Source organism: Plectrocnemia conspersa, unplaced genomic scaffold, assembly GCF_051122295.1.
Source record: "Plectrocnemia conspersa isolate PC_06_02 unplaced genomic scaffold, ASM5112229v1 ptg000006l, whole genome shotgun sequence".
Lineage (NCBI taxonomy): Eukaryota > Metazoa > Arthropoda > Insecta > Trichoptera > Polycentropodidae > Plectrocnemia > Plectrocnemia conspersa.
Genome location: NW_028277170.1, coordinates 19295388 through 19316332, shown reverse-complemented (window position 1 = coordinate 19316332; position 20945 = coordinate 19295388). Strand labels below are relative to the sequence as shown.

The window sequence follows — 20945 nt, the reverse complement described above, 5'->3', positions numbered from 1 at the left end:
TATAAGTGATGAAATGAGAAAAAATGTTTAATCAATAAATATAATTTCAATGATAATTGATGAATCAAATACACCTTCATTATGTATGTTCGATGCTGTATCAAAAGTATTGGAATGAATTCACCGATTAATTTTTTTTTAGACTTAATCGAACTTGAAAACGTAACGACAAAAATAATATTTGAGTCTTTACTCCAATGTCTTGATTTTTAGAGGATGAAAATATTTTCAGTAGTATGCGACGGCGCTGCTGTGATGTTAAAATGTAAAAGTGGAGTGAAAAAATTCCTGACAAGGAAATTTCCTTCAAATTATAGTTTGCCATTGTGCTAATCACAGTAAGTGATGTTGTAAAGAAAATAAATTCAAATCATTTATTAATAAACGTTATGTTTCATACCATGCGTCGCCGAAAAATAATAAAGATGCATTTATGTATGTGCAAAATCACTAGGCATTGAGGTGCTGAAAATTGGAAGAGTTTTAAGAACCCAATCTAGTTTTCATATAGTTTCGGTTGTGTGGAATAATTTTGAATCTATCATGCATAATTTTGAAGAACGATGAATGATTCTACAATAGATAAAAATAATATAAAATAAATAAATATTTATGATGGCTTAAGGAAAAAAATTCTGTAGCGATTTCATTGGATGTGAAGCTGTACATTGCAAATCGGTGGGGGGCAAAATTGATTGTTTTATTAATATTTCAATTTCATTAAAATTCATAGTATTTCATTAATATACATGCATTTTTCTGGCCAAAATCAAGGGGGGGGGGCAAATGCCCCTACCTGCCCACCACCCTCAAATTAGATTCTTGTTTAGAATCGACATCAAAAGCAGTGGAAACGCAAGCATTAATAATAATACTTTATATAACGTATAAACTATAAAGAATAAAGCATATCTAAACCGAATTTTGATCAATAGGGGAGCGCAAAAAACAATTATTTCTACTCAAAAATCCACGTCAAAAGTAATAAAATCGTGCCGTCGCCATCGCAGTGGGAAGCGCAAATTAAAATTGAATAAATTAGTAATGTATTTGAGAACTGAACACTAAAAAAAATATATTCTATAAGGCAAACTCATTATTAGTATTTCTACATTAAATAAAGAATTTTCTTTAAAAACAGTGATTTGTTGACTACTTTGACAGATATATTGTACATAATAAAAATTTGGGACAAATGGTAAATACGTAGAATAGAAGAAAAAATTGGGTTAAGGAAAGAACTTCAGATAAATTTAATAAAAGATTTTTTTATTTGAAGGCTGTAGTCAGAGTCGTTAGAAGTCGACTGATTCCGACTTGTTTTTTTAATAAATGGATAATTAATGTTCAGAATGTACTTATATTTTTTATTTACAATTCAAAAGTGGTTGATAAAATTATGACTGTATGTACAATACAATAAAATATTACATAAAAAAATTTAAATTAATTAAAATACATTTTCTGAATTTATATATGTTACAGGCAAAGTGGGAATTTCGAAAATGCATTCATTGCCTAGTCACTTGCAAATTACTTCAGTTACAGTACACACAAAATAAATTATGAACAATGTAACTAGTTATTGTATACCCTTACTATTCAATGTTTGTCAAAGTATTCAAAGTTAAATAATTTAAGTATTTAATAGGTACGTTAAATCTTGTTGCTATATTGTATATGAAATATTCATCAACCATTTATAAAAAAGAGAATAAATTATTAATGAATTTTCATTTGAGTTTATTGTATAACTTCAAAATATTGATTTCTCGTATTTTTACTATGTTTTTAATAATTCATCCATATCTAAAAAATATGCGATACATTTATGTACCTAAAATAATTAATTAATAAATTTAATTTATTGCAAAGGTCATTTTATCATTATAAGAAAATAATAATATAAAGCCCTAACAATATTTTTGGTTCAATATCATATTAGGCTATTTGATAAAATAAAAATCTAATGTAAATACCGCCACCTACATTGACTCAAGTAACTTACAGCGTATAGTTTATATTAATATACTTTCGCCAATAGGTGTCAGTAGCTTTCTAATAAAATTATCATACGTTTTACTAGTGGTTTTGTAAATATAGGCAAAAAAGTTAAGACCCCCTTTTTATAAATTCATAGTATTTTGAAAATATTTTTAAAATGATTTTAATATTGAACAACCTCTTTGTTTTTAATTAGCGCAAAAATAAACAGAGCTGCATTTTAAAATATTGATAAAAAATCAACAGTAAAACATAAGTATGATTAAATATTTTAGGAGCTTTTGATTTTAAAAATATTATATTTTAATATATTATATTAATTGCTTGAATACATATATACATATGTATAACCTTAACCGGATTATTGCGCTAATAAAAATTGCGCACACGAAAATTCCACACAGCAAAAAATCTAAATATTGTTAATTGTTGATTGCCAAATATATTTTAAAAAATTAAAAAAAAATGCTTTATATTTTTCTTTATCTATAAGTAAAAAAAGTGTAATTATAGGTAATGTAAATGTATCATTCAAATGTAAATTACTAAAATAGTTTTAAAACATGACATTTTTAAATTAAAATCATAATAACATCTATTATACATACATATGTTTTTTTATATTTATTAACATATTTTTAAATATTTCCTCATATATGAACAGAATTTTTGCTGTTTGAAATCTGTTCTGATTTGTTTAGAATATGTCCAGTAAAATTATTGTTATTGCCTATCCGCAAAATTCGTGTCTGGAATAATCCGGAATAATTAATATCCGAATTAATCAATGTCCTTAAAAATCCTGTTCGATAAAATCAGTATCCACAAAAATTAGTGTCCGCAAAAATCACTTTCCGGAAAATTCCTGTTCGCAAAAATCTGTCCGAAAAATATGTATCAGAAAAAATCTATATCCAAAATAATCAGTGTCCACAAAAATCCTATCCTCAAAAATCAGTATCCGGTAAATTCTTGTCCGCAAAAATCTGTCCGCGAAATTCTTGTCCGCAATAATCTATATCCGAAATAATCAGTGTCCTGTTTCGAAAAATCAGTCTCCGGATAATACCTATCCACAAAATTCGTGTCTGGAATAATTCTATCTAGACTAATTTATATCCGAATTAATCAATGCAGTTGCCTAGCTATGGGGGGGGGGGGGGGGCGCCCGGGCGGCATTTGCTTGGGTGTGGCATATTCACGATGGGGTCGTCTAGTGTGGTTCTTAACCCTGAATGCACTAAAACATTTATAAATCCACGAATAGCAAAAGCTTAATTTATTATTTTAAAAAATGCTGATTTTATGACCCTGCAAAAAATGTATGGGGGGGCGGCAATTTTAACGATTGCCTTGGGCGGCACATACACTGGCTACACCTCTGAATCAATGTTCCCAAAAATCTTGTCCGGAAAAATCAGTGTTCGGAATTATCAGTGTCCACCAAAATTAGTGTCCGCAAAATTCATGTCCGGAATAATCTATATCCGAAATAATCAATGCCCGTAAAATTCTGTCCGGAATAAACAGTATCCGAAAAAATCAGTCCAGAAAATTCCTGTTCGCAAAATTCGTGTTCGGAATAATCTATATCTAAAATAATCAGTGTCCGCAAAAATGCTGTCCAGAAAAATCAGTGTCCGGAAAAATCCGAGCACCATAATTTAGTTGCAATGATCTTCGTACTGGATTAAATCAATTATATATAAATATGTTCTATGTATTGTACCTGTAAATTGTACATATACAGTATGTTTGATAAGAACGTGCCCGGCTAAACTTTGGCCGTGGAACCGTGGCCGGGTAGGTAAAGGGACCCTTTACCCAAGTTGCATCTTACAGGAAATCTCATTCGACCTGCCTGTCCAAACAATATATTTCGCAATGAATGCAGCATACGCACCGCGATTCTCAGCAGTGTTTCTCTGTATGCATCTGAAAGGACCAACAATGTCCCGAGTATATGATTCTACATTAATAAGTCTTAGGTATTCGTAAATAAGTGAATAAAATTGTATTCGGATGTCAAAAATATGGATGACCTGCCGGAACGTGGCTCCACAAAGAAAACAATAAAAAGTGAGGACATACTGATCACTGCGTAATGGACAAGCATTATGAGAGAAGAAAGACTTATACTTATCATGCGACACTATATAAAATATTTGAGTGCAGTATAGAAACCTCAACTGTCTGAAAAACATGTCGAAGAAATTATGACTTCGGCGCAAGAGAACTTGGATCGAGATTGGGACAACGTATTTTTTTTGACGAAGCTTCTTTTTGAGCATATAGTAGCATTAATGAAACTTAGTCTAGCACTAGTAATAGATTCCTCCAGCGGACTGTTAAACACCCAGTAAAGGTGCATTTTTGGGGTTGCATCTCAAAATGTGAATTTGGTACTTTGTACGTCTTCACCAAAAATCTAGATGCCACCGAAATCTTAAAAATCTATGAAAAAGCTTTATTACCATTTACTCAGAGTTGGTTTGGAAGAAGAGGGAAAAATTGGCTTCTCCAAGACAATGATCCAAAACACCGAAGTGACGTTGAAAATTCAAAATGACGTTGACGCACTGGATTGACCCTCGCATTCACCGGATGCAAATTACATTTTTTTGGGCATTATTAAAGCTAAAGCTTTGTGGAAAGAAGATTTGGAATATTAGGCAATTATGTCGCCAAATTTGATCAACTTGAAGAATTTTTCCTTAAGAATACGCCGGCAAATTACTCGAAAGTATGCCTCGGATATGCCAATTGATTATTGATAATGGGGGCGACTGGATAGAATACTAATAATCAAGCATAGTAACCCTATAATACATTATAAGGGTTACTATGCTTTATTATTAACTAATTATTAACTAAAAAATAGATAACACATACTAATATTCAAGCTATTTTTCAATAACTTATTACAAGTAGTTTTTGAGTTATGCCGGACACGCTCTTATCAAATAGTATTTAAATAAAAAGTGTTTTGAAATTTTACTTTTTAGGTTATAATTTGTGACTTATAAATAAATATATGCTAAAATTCGTTATTTTATTTGATTTAAAACGTTAAATTTTATAAAAATAGATGCTAAAAACACATATTTATTCATAAACTATAATATAGCTTAATTTATATTGTTTTATTTCCACTGCTATTGCTGATTAATGGTTGAAAATATCGAAACAAAAAATATCCCATTCCTAAATAGCATTATTGATACGAATATTGTTAGAAAAACACAGAAATTATATTAAAATTATTGTTAATTCATAAAGAGTTATACATTTTTACAAATGTAAGAAAGAAATGCAATGACCTATATATAGACTAATAACCTTTCAAGTGTTCCAAAACATTTATAGAAGAGTTAAATCGGCTTTTAGCTATATTTAAGCTTTTTACGAATGCGATCTTTTATTTATAATTTATAAAATTAAAGAGCCCTCTGTAGGAATAAATTATAAGTAATATTAAGCAAAGTTTACAACATATTTGTAATATTTTTGCTAAAACATAGAGGATAATTTAAAAATTATTTTAATAATAAATATAATAAATTTATAAATCATCTAATTATTTATGTATAAAAAATATGTATGCTAAATAAATTATTAATAATGGGGCAATATCAAACATATCACATTTATCTACTTTTTAGTTTAATACAAAAAAGCTTAATATAATATGGATCATAAATTTAATTAATATTAATTCATGAAATACCTTTGGAGAGGGTTGGAAATGAACAAAACAATCGTTTATGATTGTTTTGTTTGTTTCCAACGTTTATGCTTAATATTTTCTGGGTTAAATAAAAGTTTTTTAAGAAGTATGATTATTTCATACATTTCAAAAGTATAGAAACTATACAGACATTTCACATATTATTTAAGTAGTCAGTAATTCCCATAAGAAAGCAGACATAACTTAATAACACGTTTGTTTTAAAACTGTACCTGCAATACACACACTAAAATAAAAAATAGGGTAATATAATCAAACTTAAAACTCACTCATTTTTTGCAACAGATCTGCGAAGTACACTCGAGTAAGAGATTCATCTTCCTGCATACAACTATTGTATATAATACGCATCTTGGATTCTGCTGACTCGTCTATGTAGCTGATGGTTTTAGCTGTTATAAGATCGCGGAATTTGATGTATTCTGAAAAATTAAAAAAATAACAATTTATTAGTACATTACAGTTGTATGTAGATCACTTCACATGTCGACACGAAATCAGTTTCATAACGAAAAAATTCTTAATGTGATTCCCAGCATTGTTGTTATCGTCTCCATGGAAGCACTGTACATTTATTTAATAAACAAGAGAATTTTTTTATTGTTATGGTAACAATTTTAAATCTGAAAAATATTAGTTTTTAATATCAACTTCAATTAGCCACATTTATTATCCACTTTTGATTAAACAGCTATATAGAAAAAGTACTAGCGAGCAATGTATACTTTGCAGATAATGTAGTATTAAATATGGATTTATATAGTCACCTACAAACAATACATTATAATGTGTCATTTAAAATAATAATAATATTTAACACCACAGTTCACAATGAAAAAATAGATAAGAATTAATTTTATATTCAAGCACTTAAAAATACAAATCGTAACAAGCTATTTGCAACAACATCTAAATAAAATGACGATGTGTTGGTACTTCTCAGAATAATTCGTTACTGACTTTTTTTTTGAGAAAATGGTATTGCCAAAGAAATAATTCTGTTAACTATAATATAAGTAATATGCACTATTCTAAACAAGCCAGCGTCTAATATAATTTAAAACAATCCTTTGAGCAATACAGTGGAATGAAAAATCGATGTGAAAAACTCATTATGTAACACTTCATAGAACTTTAATGCTAGGAATTGTCGTAAATTTGCTAAAAATTGCAAACTGCTTCTATTTAATAAAATATCGTTATTAAGTTTTTTTTTAAAAAAAGCGATGGTTGGGAGTTACATTGGTTTTATTTCATATTTAAAGTAAATGTTGCTAAATATGATGTATTAGCTATCTGTGATTTATCGTCAACATTTAGTTGCCAACAATCTGATTATATATATACATAGTTCTTTATATTATGTCATTGATGCAATCGAAAAAATCATGACTTTGACAACTGTGTATCGAAAATTAAGAATTCAATCGCTTGCTGTTTCATAAAGAAGTTCGTTGCTTATCAAAAGGTGTCTGTTTGGATCGGCTTTATAAACTCTGACTTGATGCTAGTGTTTTTAAAAAAGACCTAGTTTTAAATGACGTTGTTTATTTAACTGACTATTTAAAAAATTTAATTAATCAAATTTTCATCTTCAAGGCGATGAGCTGAATTTGATTTAAGCAATCATTTAAATTTTTAACCAGTCCAGAACACAACAGCAGAGCAAGGATAACAATTAGTTGCATATCAGAGAAAAAAGCATATCGGTATCCAAATAAAGGCTAACACTTAAAACATTCCATATGAACAACAATCGGGATTCAGAGAAAAACATTCCATTACAAGTGGTGATAAATGATTGGTCGTAGGCCAAGGATATGAAAGAAATTATATGTATAAGTGAAATAGCTTTAAAATGATTTGATAATTATTTAAAAAAGGTAAGCATTTAAAATTAATAATGCTTATTCCAAAAAGAAAATAAAATCTTATTATATACCAAATAAGTACCATTGTTGTTTATAATATACATATTAATGATATAATCAATAATTAATAAAAATGTAAAATACATCTGTTTGTAGACGATCCTTTAATTTATTGCATATGTGATAATGTTAAAGAAGTTTTTGGTAACTTAAACAACGAATTAGATTTCTTCTTCTATTAAAAAGATGTTAGATAACATTATAAAAATAGTTATAGATAACTCCATTATAGAAATAGTTCATAACTTACAATATTTAGGGATAATTGTAAATAAAAAATTAAATTGTAATCACATATTAAAAAATATGTATATTATCCAAGATGAAAAATATGATAGTATTATATTGCCCCATTTCAATTATTGTGCAATAATAGTATTAAATATGTTTAATAAATGTACCAAAAATTATGAAAGTATTAGATAATGAAAGTAGTTTTAAGTAGAAGTATGATTGATAGATGTTCAAAAAATATTGAAGTATTTATATATAAGTTAAAACATAATATGTTACCAGAGTATATAATAAGATGTAGATAGATTTGATAGCAGAAATAAAGACTATTTTAAGATAGTAAGGTATAAGAAAACGAGTACGGCCAGGGGAATATTGTACGGAGGTGTGAATTTGTATAATAATATTCTTAGTACAATCTTCAAAGATAAAAATGTAACGGATTTCTTTAATGGAATAAAAAAACACCTTCGTGCATTAAGCAAAAAAATATTAAATAAACATTATATTACAAAGCACACCAAAAAGCCTTAAATAATATTTCCAAAACATTGCCGTATTATTAAAATAATAATAAAAAAATAAATATTATTTTTGCATGGAAAATTTTTGATATAGAGTACTGAATATATACTAACCATTTCTTAAGAGATCTTTCTCTCGAGTTCTGACTGTATTCGACGGATTTCCGGATTTGTTGCTGATCCAGGATCCACAGGCCCATGTCCAAGGATCAAAACAAGGGTTAACCTTTAAATCTGCCATTTCCACCATCTGAAAATAATTTTTATAACTTTTTTTAATAGTAGGAAAAAAAAACATTTTGTTTTTTTTTATAATAAATCAAAACCGTCCTTAGAAAATTAATGTATTTTGTTATCAAACATTAATAGGTAAATATTTTTTTGAAAAAGCTAATTTTATTGTTTATAAATATAGTATTCATTGTAAAATAACTAGAAATAAATTATGAAATTAAGGAAAAAAAAAGTTTTTTATTTGAAAATATACATAAAATATTTTTTTGATCTACAAAATAAATTATAAATTGTTAAAAAAAATATTAAAAAACATTTTAATAGACTAAAAAAATTTACTTCAAAGAAAATTTGTTTTGTACTAAAAAAATGTATACGAAATATTAGGAATACCCAAAAGAAAGGACGTTTTTATACTTATTTGCTGTTCAGGTCGCATAGGTTTTGGTAGTATTTGGATTAATAACTGGAGAGAGCGTTACAAATATAACCAACATTACAATTACAATTCCGAGTAAGGTGTTTTTACGCACATGTATGCTATATGAATTTCACAAAAAAAATGAGCACAGCAACCAAAAATATTTGTATCGCCGTACATGTACGGCGGTCAATTTTTCACTGTTTTGAGGTACCCCAGATAGTTATATATTTACATATATAACCGAAGAAATATTAAATAAAAAACATTATAATTATATAATATTTTTTTAATTTAAATTAATGTAAATATAAAATAATACTAATTAATAAACATAACAAAATATATTTTATAAAAAATATTGCAAGCCTTTTTATTAATATAAAAAGATCCACAAAACCGAATAATATATAATAAGTATGTAAAATAAAATAACGCAATTTAATGATGTTAAAATAAATTAATAAAACATAATAATACAAAATAGTGGTAAAATAAATTATAGCAATTAATATACTATTTATTTTGACTAACTAAACGGAAAATCATCTAAAAAGGATTTGAATATTTTGAATCAAAGCCTCTTAACATTTTATGCTGATTTTTTTTCTACTTTTTGCACAAAAAGCACCTAACGTATTGTTACTTTTTATGATTTGCAGGATTTATAAAAAAAAATCACACTATATTTAAAAAATATATATACATACAATTAAATACAATGTGTGTATATACTACAGTCTGAATAAAAACAATCGCAATCTCAATATACATAAGTAAAGGCCTTGATCGTTTAAAAATATTAATTTCTCGGTTAACGTTTTGCTCCAAATGCTTACGTATCGCTTACAGCAGAACGTTATTCAATACACGAATGTCAGATTATTAATTATCGATACTTATGATACGCGATGAGACTGTGTTTGTTTAAGATATACGTTATATAATAATTGCAGTTAATGAAGATTGATGTTTACGCATGAATCCTTTTTTGTAAACACTAACTTGAAACCGAATGAACCGGGAAACTTTACTTCATATCTTATATTCTCTCTCATAAAGATCAAATTATGATATCGATGATATTATTAACCGATTTTATATAAATATGCAACACAAAAAATATAACATATTTTTTAAATTATATTAAGATAAAATTACAATATCACGCGTGAAAATCAACCTCTAATATTTTTTTAAAGAAAAAATAGCAATTTCGTATTAATGCTTATACATATACAGAAAGACAATGCAATTTTTTAAAATATTAAAATCATAGACTTAGTACTAAGGAATGATTTGTTTATATTATTACGTTTCGAAAATTGTAAAGATTTGATCCAACATCTAAAAATAATTTTGTAACAGAGTCAGAGTCAACTGCTGATCGTAATGATACAAAGAATAAAAGGTGCTACGACATGCAGTTTTTCAGTGTTACTATAAAATGAAGTTGCTAGTTTCCATTTTTACGATACGTTTTTATGTATGGCACAAAGTTAATGGGGATATAGATTTTTATGCGTTTGCTATTGTCTGGTCTGGTCGTTAAAATTTCATTTATTCCAAAAAATATATAGTGTTTAATTTATCGAGTATCAGAATGTTTATTTTTATATGAGGCAAAGTTAATGTGTTATAAATTAGTAATATTGTGCTACAATTTCACATGGTGATCGTGAAGAGAGAAGCAGCTGCTTTCTCTGTCTCTTCAGTCTTTGTTAATTGTATTATTAAATAATAAAAAAAACAAGCGTGAATTGAATGGAATGTTCCGCCTTTTCGTCACAATAATCCTTATTTATCAATTCAAAAATCGATTAGCATACGATATTGTAGACACGTTGTTCTTGCAAAGATATATGAGGATTAAATCGCGGTAATTAACCCTTTTAGTAGTGACTTAATTTACGTATTTTTTCATAATTATTTATATATTATTATTTTATATTGTATTATAGAAAAAAAATCACTGATTCTCAACGTTTTATTGCATTGATTTATTTAACTATTTTTTTGTATTTGTATCACTTTTTATTACTAAATATAAGTATTTTTTTAATCAATACAGAAACTTTCAATATGTTTTATTAAATTAATATAAAATATTTTTTGTATGTTAATTTATTTCATTTTATAAATAATTTTCGCCATACATGTGCGACGATATTCAAAGGGTTAAAAAAACTTCAATAAAAAATATACATTCTATTATATATAAAAAAATAATAAATAACATTTTTACAATAATAGTATTGAGATTAAATTATTATTTAATATTATTATCTCGCAGGAATCTATTGGGTTTTTGTAATTATAATGCGATTTACCTGCGGACACCATGTTTTTTGCAAAAAATTGTCTTTATATATTAAAAATGAATTAACCATGCTGTTTTTCAAAAATACCGTTTGCATTCCAAGCTAAGAATTTTAAACCGTTCATATTATTAGAGTTAATAATTCAGTGAGTAGTTTTTATTGTTGTTATATGTATTTTGAAATATTGCTGTTGATTCAACTATTCTAATATATATTTTTAACAGGCATACGCCCAATTCGTTATAATGGGATAAATCTGTACCAATTGGGTAAGTTAATCAGATGTAATCATTACCTACAAGTAATTTTTAGCCATTAAACTGAAACATATATTACTAAGAAAATGAAAATTAATATAATAAACCACTTTATTTGTGTTTGTATTTTAAAGTCAGGTTTCCCTAATGCGTAATGATGGCTATTAGACAAAAAATAGTTAAAGAATTAAACATTAAAAATAAATGTTCTTCAGTACTGACGCATGGGTAAGAAAAACGGACGGGATCGCAACTACATAGCACTATAAAACTTGCAGAGCATCGACGAATTGTCGACACCGCTTTTTAGCAATGTTAAAAAGTACTTGATTGAGTAGATGCTACGCCGAAATACAGATACGACTTTTAAGATATCTCAGAAATTTTCTTTGAATTTCTCCAATGGCAAGAAAATTTCGCTTCGCTTGTATTCCAGATGGAGCCATATTCGAGGATGCTACGAACTAGCGTATCGTACAGAATGTGGATCGCCAATAAATTAGAATGACACGCATAATGAAGCAGAGCATCTTCGTTGGCTTTAACCGTCTGATATGGTTCACAATAACAAAGAGCTCAACTCGGTTTATAGCACATACGGTGAGATCAGAAAAGCATACATAAATTCATCATTGCACAAATTGTAGCACTACGTTCCAAAACAATTATATAGGTGCTCATCTAAATAAACAGTATCGGAATTGCGGCTACGAAAGTGCTACAAAGCGTTGAAAAACGTAGCAGTCTCATAAACAATTTCCATGCAAATAATGGCTCACACTATAAACTATTCGTAAATTTTTAACGCTAGCCGAAGTTTAAGATTTTTTGACTATATTAAGTTTCTGTTTATTAGTTTATTCCCTTAATTATTTTAAACGAACTAGAATTATTTTTTTACTAAATTACATTAAGTAACTGACCAGAAATGTAGCATATTTATTAAGTACTCATTTGGGTGGATTTTTGCTGTTTTTAAAATTGTGCTGAAATAGCAAAAAAAATATAACCTATTAGAGATTTTCAGTATATTTAACTTAACATTATTATTGTTCGTATTATATTTATGAAAGTTTTTAATACATATTTTGAAAAATAAAATGACTGTGTATAAATTAAACGTTCACATTCCTAATAGAAAATGACAATTTATGAAAGACGTTGCGTTTAATTAAAAATATTTTTCTGAACGAAATTATACTTTTTTTAATATTTTATTATCCAAAAAATATATTTTGTGGTCATTAAAATATTAAAATTTAACATGAAAATGAGAAACTCATTTAAAAAATAGAATAAAAATCATGCCATGGAAAGTATACATTTTTAATAATAATACTAATTACAGTAATCGTTAAATATGTATTATATAAATATTTATCTTAGGGCGACCTTATTTATCAACTAGTATTTGAAGGGCATTACTAAAAATCACTGAATCGAAAGAATAACTGTTATGTTTACTGCTTCGATAGCTTAGTTAATGTTGATCGCTAGTGTAAATAATATTCTTAAACTTTCTTAAAGATTACTATCAATATCTCTCATTTACGCTTAATTATTAATTGTGATCAACGAATTGATAAAAATATTATGACAAACAGATACAAGATGATAAATTATTCTGTTTCTTTATCTCCCAAATAAATAAATGATATTATAGAAACAACAGAGTATAAATATTTTTGTGATCATTGCTCATACGTTTGCATCACAAAAACGCTCCACTTGAGACTAGCTCCCAAATGATGGACCTAAAAATATAATTATGTAGTATTGATACAGACACACGTTGGCCACATTGCTCAGATTCAGGATTCTGATGGATCCATTTGCCCTACGGCGATTAAAGATAACGCTAATGTGCAAAAGAAAAATATTCGTCATTCATCATAGCGAGAAATATACATTTGTGTTTATGAAAATAAATTTTAGAAATTATTTGACGGCTTTATATGAGTAACAACGGCGAAGATTCGCTCAGATTGTTTAATTGACTTTATTTATACAGAACGCATTAATAATTTGAAGACCGATGTTGTTTATTTGACTAGCATATCAAGTCTGGAATTAAATTTGATGTTCCAATTTATTTTTCCTTAAAACATCATTACGTGATGTTATTTTTTATCCCTGATATATAAATTTAAGTACATGCATACATTAAAGTAATTTAAATGAATGCGTTGTAATCAAAATGTACAGTCGCAATAAATTAATAGAACTGATAGATTATTTACATAATATATTTTGGTCAGAAGCGGTCCCATTAAATATTTTTCAAAACATAAAATATATTTCAAATAAATATGGCAAAATAATTTTAAAAATCTGATTTTTAAAAATAAAGTGATAAATATCTGTTTTAAAGGTGCTATAGATTTAATATTAAACGCTAATTACTGTTTCAAAAAATTGTATTATCTGATTTTGGAAATAATAAATAAAAATGCATTATATTTTAAATTAACAATTTTCTTAACTTAAAAAAATATACTATTATATATTACCAAAGGTAGGAGAAAAAATATTTTTTTTTATAATTTTATTAAGATTTGAATTTTTGTTATAGAATCGAGCAATTAATACCCCTTATAATATTTTCTACAAAGAGAAAATATGTCATAAAAATAGTTTTTTGCTTCAAAACAAGTTTAGTATTATAAGTCGAACTTTTATAATACTTGCAATTTTCTTATGGCAGGTATTTCCTTTGTTTTTATGACAAAAAATTGAATTTTTGTTATAATATAAAATTCTTAAGCACCCCTATAATATTTTACGTATCATAACTTCGTGAGATAAAATCCTACTAAAAATGTCTTTTGCAGAAAGTGTTTAGAAGCTTAATCTGCATCGAATAAAATATATTTTTTTTTCATAAAAACAAGTTTTATGTTAAATTGATCGGACCCCCATACGAGTTTTTATGCGACTTTCCATATAGTTAACACTTATTTCATTCATTTTAAAGATTAAGACTTGAATTTTTGATACAGAATAGAGTTTTTAATAATTTGTTAAAAAATAATATATCTCATAAAAATAGTTTTTTGTTTCGAAACAAGCTTAGTGTTATGAGTCGATCGGCCCTCCATACAAACTTTTAAAATACTTTACAAATTAGAACTGGACCATCGTTTAATTTGATATATTAGACCTATCAAGAATTGTATTGGTGGACATCTAAGCTTTGTTGTTCAAGCGTATTATGAGAACAGTATCGACGCAGAGAGCGTTAGCTGAATCAGATCGTAAAATAGTTTTTATATGGATCTTATATTTACATTTAAAAGAATATCAGAAAATGTAAAAACAGTAAAAGCTCTCTTCCAGTCCTCGCCCAATCGTTGCGTTTATAAGGATGCCACGGCAGTAAGGATATAAAATATGTTATTTTGCACATTTTGCATGCTGATTTAAAAGTGTAACCTTACAAAATGATGTAAGCTTAACAAATTAAATGAGAGAGAAAATTTTAACTGCAGAGTGAAAAAATTCTGCAGATTTTCATATTCGCGGATGAATATCGTGATGAATAATTATATTAAAATTGACAAGGTACAGTAGCATATATTAATTGTAAGCTGTATTAATAGTTTATATTTAATCAAATAGTCACTGAAATTTTTTATTTCTGTATGAAAATCATTTCTGCAGAAATAAAAAAAATATAATTCAGTGCCAAAGCAATCATGTCATGCTATAACCTTTTTTTTAACAACGGTAATAATATATTTATTTACCCTGATTGAATATAGTAAAAAAAATAATTAAAAATAAAATCGAGGTAGGTTGTGCATAAAGACATATATTGCTTTAAGTAGTATTAATATTTTTTTAATAATATTTAGAGGCTTTCTCACTACTTATTTTGTATAATAGTTTATGATTAAGAAAAAAAACCGTTAAGAATTATGTCTTATATTTTCAAAGAAACGGCGTTTTAGCGTCCTGTACAAAAGGAACGAAGGACATGTTAACAACATATTCAGATATTAAATAAAGCTTAGAGCTGTATCACATAACAAATACACATGTAGCATTTGTTTATGGATGCTCGTATTTTGATTGATCATATATAAGCCAAAACGCTCATCGAAAAATCACTTCCACTGGAACTTCTCAGTTGCGACTCGAATCCAGCGGTCCATAGAAAAACAGCCGCTTCCATTTCAATAATAAATTATAATCTAGTCGTCAATCACATTGAGGCGAAAGATTTTAAATATTTATAAAGTACAGCTGCAAATTGACTCAAAAATTATTCACAAAAGTTTGTGCTTAACTGAAAATAAATAGCCAAGCACAGGTAGCTCACTATAAAACTTAACTTCTTAACTTCTGGCTATACAAAAAAAAACAACTAATTAAGATAATTAAGCTCGGTAAATGAAATCGAGCTTTTTGTTAATTCAGCAATTCCATAGGCGTACTACCTTGCAGTTTAGAAAACTTCGCGATTTCGTAACATAAAACACGCCTTTCGTTCCATCTATGTTAAGGAAACACATGAAATTGCTTTAAAGTAAAGCTTACTGTACTTCTATTAATTTTATATACATATATATTATATATATTATAGGGTATCTATTTTGCAAATAAATAAAACGTTAAAATAAAATTCGCCATAAAAGACTACAGTACTTATTATCTACACTGGCTACCTCAAAATGTCGACACAATAATAAATCTTTTTGTTAATAAACAGTTGATCTTAATGAACTGTATCAGCTGTTTGAAGTGTTTCCCAAAACACGGGCATTTTTTTATGTTCTGATCCTAAATCAACAGAACGCTCTTCAAGTTCCCGTTGATTTTTTTTAGAGATTGCCTATATACTGATAACAACTTATCCTTAAACATCTTAAAATTATTGATTCCTTGTACTTTATTAATTGAATCTTTGATGAGTAATTCAAGACAATGGCATATATAACATATATAACATTCGCTGAGCGACACCAGATTTTTTCAAACATGAAACTTTTTTTTGAAATAAATATTGTCAAATCCATGTTGCCAACTTTTGTATAATTTTATTAGCTGTTTGAGCAGGCAAAAGTGAATATATCACCCTCACACTTTAAGTACACTATTGGTGTTTTGTACTCAGTGTAGACTCATCGATTAAAACTGATATTTATCCACTTGCTTCGATAATTTTTTGCAATATTCGAAATTTAATTTCTTATTCAATATGACATGTGAGTTTTTTTTGAGACATTTTTGTACTATTTCATTATTGTACTTGTAGAAACTCAAAATGGTCTGAGTAAGACTAATTATTTTTAGCAATATAATATGGAATACATTTTCACATATTTTTACCTGTGAAAATATAAATTATCTGGCAGGTGCTAGTAAAATTAGTATACTCCTTTTACGTTTTTCACTCATATTTATTTGCAAAAAATGCAATTTGATAATTGAATGAAATATATGTAACTATTGAATAGAATCTGAAACAGAATTCATTTAGCACTTAATCGACGGGTCGTTTTTTGCCGCGTGATTTTCGCACAATACAGAGTTACATCAATAAAATTAATTTAAATATTAATTTTCGGTCAGCTAAGGTTTAAAATCAGAAGAGACGAGAATAATGCCAGTTTAAGATATGTTTTATTGCTTTACTTCGCGCTTGAATGAAATATCTGTGTATAAATTATACAAAGAAATAATTTTATTTTCATACCAACAAAAATACATTACTGAGTAACTATTATACTGTGTTCCTAATCGGTGGTAGTCGCTAAATATCAGAACGAGAGGTAGTCAGCAATTATATGTATATTTTTGCATTCTCGTAATTTTTGGTATGCAAAATTATATACGAAATATTAAATATCAAAATATTTTTTTAGCGTACGAGTAAATAACATTGCCTTTTTACATATATACACTTTTATCGTCGGCGGTTTTTGTGACACGTGTATGATTAATAAAAACGATAAAATTGTATGTGTTTGATTCTAAGAAATGTCAATAAGTAAAGTCATCAAAACTCAAGATATGACAATCAAACGAATTTATATATAACGATTACGTTGATTTTTAATTAAATACTTATTATGAAAAGGATCAAATGCTCTTAAATATGATTGATAAAATTATTTTTATGTTTTTTATAAAATCATGTTGAATAATGTAATCGAAACGAGATTTCTGATGTTTGTATTACTACAGTTCACTTAGCTTTTAAAGTAACCCCCATTCGGAAATCTGCATTGGGGTTCGTCACTCGAGAAGAAACGTCTCGTGAGCACAAGTTAGTAATAATGCAGTGCTTAAATTAAAGGACGGCAACATCTAAGAGACAGCAAATTGGCAGCAGAATATAAATATCTAGAATTGCGTACAAAAATGAGTCGAGAAAATATCAAGGACGCAATCTTGTGTATTTTAATAATAAAAGTTTTATATGAAAAATTGTTAAAAATTACTCGTCCAGATTCGAAAAATTTTGATCAAATGGCAAAATATGTTTTTCATAATTTACAACATATGATTAAATATTATATATTGAATATAAAACTTATATAAATCTTTCACAGAAATATATATTGGTGTTTTGTGAATCTTAACCATAAACTACCTCCACAATTATACAATTGAACATATTTTTTTATTTATATATATATGATAAAAATTTAATAAAAATAGTAGTTTATTCAAAAATTTTTATTAATATAGATTTAGATTTACTAGTCATAAGTTTATGTTTTTAATAGTATGTATTTGCATTTATTAAATCGCTTCTGAGTGAGAAAGACGCGAAGGAGGGACGCACAAACGACATTATGTCCTTGGAAATTTAGTCGCAATGGTTCGCTTCAAGAGGGAAAAAAGTTTTGCAAAACTATTGAACAGTTGAATATTTGAAGCGAATAACATTGTTAGTCGTAAATACGTAAATATACAAGAACCCTATTCTTGCATGAGTCATTCAGCTTCTCAATTTTAAGTGTGCTTCACTATTTTAGATGTATTATTGTTTATATATTGGCCAACATGACTCATTGGAGACACTTGTCAAGTAATATAAAAAAATATTAAAAAATGAGATCTTCTATCAAATCCTAGGTTCATTTATAATATAAATTAACACAAAAATACATTTGTATATTTTCTGTTTATACTTAATACAACTATACGGATGGAATAGCGTAGTCCGTAACGTCTCAGACTAGGAACTCTGAGGTTGCTCTGTGACACTCGATTTATTTATAAAAATGCACTATTATTAAAAACACGTCTATTGATTATAAATTGTATAGAACAAACTAAAAATGTGTTTCATATAAATATAATTTAACTTTTAAAATTAATTCTGCAAAAATATAATTTATTTCATATAATATGAAAGAAAAAGTTTTTTAATAATATATTTAATGATCATTAAATTATTTAACTAAATATATTATATTAGTACAAACTGACTTGGATAAGTACAAAACTTATTTAAAAAGCATCGACTGCTGCAAAATTCCATTTGATTGATATTATTTTTCATAATTAATGAAATACTTCAAATATCGAATTATTAAAAAAAACGAAAATATATTTTTTTTTAAATAGTTTGAAAATTTAAGTTGTGTCAACTTTTATTAACTGCACTTTACTATTGAAACTAAACAGGAATGTATCTACATACTTCTTACATTTTTTCGAAAGACAGATCACCTTTGATAAATTAATTTATGCAAAAATATTATATTACACAAAAATAATTATTTTCCTAGGACGTGAGAAATAAATGTATATATTTAATGATTATGCTCAATACAACTATTTATAAAATGGTGATTATTGCGCTTATAAAAATGGCGCACATGAGATTGTCAAATATATTTTACTTTTAATAAGTAAAAATTTGTATAAAATCAGGAAATATAAGTATCATACCGTTAAATTAACCAAGAGACATTGTTTTTTATATATATATCAACGTATTCTTAAATATGTATACATTTATGTACATATGTATATATTAATCAACTTTGTGTGAAATGTTGTTTGCGCAATAATCAGCGTTTTATAGAAAATAGTTGATTTTGCGATAACAATTAACTCATATGCTTATAGAGCATATTATATAATATATATTGTAGAAACATGTTCATAATTTATTATAATAATCAAAAATACAAAGCATAAATCGAATTTATAATTTATGCGCATTAGAACTTTAAGTTTAGTAATAACATATTTATAATTGCAATCTAATATAATTGTATATATAATATCATTAATTTTTTCATTATTATTACAATAGTTAAGTTTTAAAATTTTAATAAAATCGATCAACAACATAATTTTTACTTTAAAAATAAAATAAAAAATATATAGCAAAAAAACACGCGCCCTTAAAATTACAATCACACCATATTCACTTTGATTTTACATAATTATTTAACGTAAAAAGATTCAATAAATAAATAAATAAATATAAACTATTTATTTTATAACATTAATATAACAAAACCATTACTTCTTATTGCGTAAATATAACAATGCCATTCAACTCGCAACTTAAATTTTTCATACCTTATAAAAGTACAAAACTGCAATCAAACATCTCTCACACCGAAAGTATACTAGACGAGCTTTTATTATAGAATTTTTACTCACCAGGGCTGCATCCTTCAGGCATTCCGAACTGGTACACTTTTCAGCTGAAAGCTCGTGCGAGTAGCTCTTGAAACTGGCCGCAAGGATGATTAGCACCAGAATTACGATAAAAGCCATTCCGCACAAAACATGGTAGGGCATCCAGTCCTTCATGGACCGGTAGTACTTCCTGATGGTCTCCTGGAACCGGATTCTCCTAATCCTCTCCTCAGCTCTCGGAGACGGCTCTTCACACGTAAAGTCCACCATCGTGTCACCGATGTGTCGATGTATTGAAAGATCGGCGCGAACTAACGCACCATCGATGGCGCTATTTCTAATGCGATCCTTGCACACGAGTCAGGGGTCGCGAACCGCCGACTTGCGCAAACTTGTATATAATTTTACTTATATATTTTAACTTTTATACTTCAATATATGTATCTATAAACTAAATATTAAATATTATACCTAAAAAAAAAATTCAATAATATTTATTCTTCTTTATATTCATAGTGTTATCTTTTTAAGATCGTCTTTATCTATTACTTTGCATATATAATACAAATGTTAAAAGACGTTAAAAAATAATATTATAGTATAAATATATTATATTTTTGAGTCCCTAATTCTTATAGAAGAATTAGAAGGTCTAATA

General features: G+C 27.1%; 1 protein-coding gene across 1 annotated transcript in view; it reads right to left on the bottom strand.

The window, feature by feature from the left end:
- The window catches only part of LOC148234448 (protein gone early-like), a 107792-nt gene extending 87214 nt beyond the window's left edge, over window positions 1–20578 (bottom strand). Inside the window, exons 1-3 of the mRNA XM_088188293.1 lie at window positions 20309–20578; window positions 8556–8691; window positions 6022–6174 (exon numbers count right to left, since the gene is read on the bottom strand). Of these exons, the coding sequence (XP_088044419.1) occupies window positions 6022–6174; window positions 8556–8691; window positions 20309–20557 (538 nt within the window). The 5' untranslated portion in view covers window positions 20558–20578. The remainder of the gene's footprint in view (window positions 1–6021; window positions 6175–8555; window positions 8692–20308) is intronic.
- Between the last annotated feature and the right edge of the window lie 367 nt (window positions 20579–20945).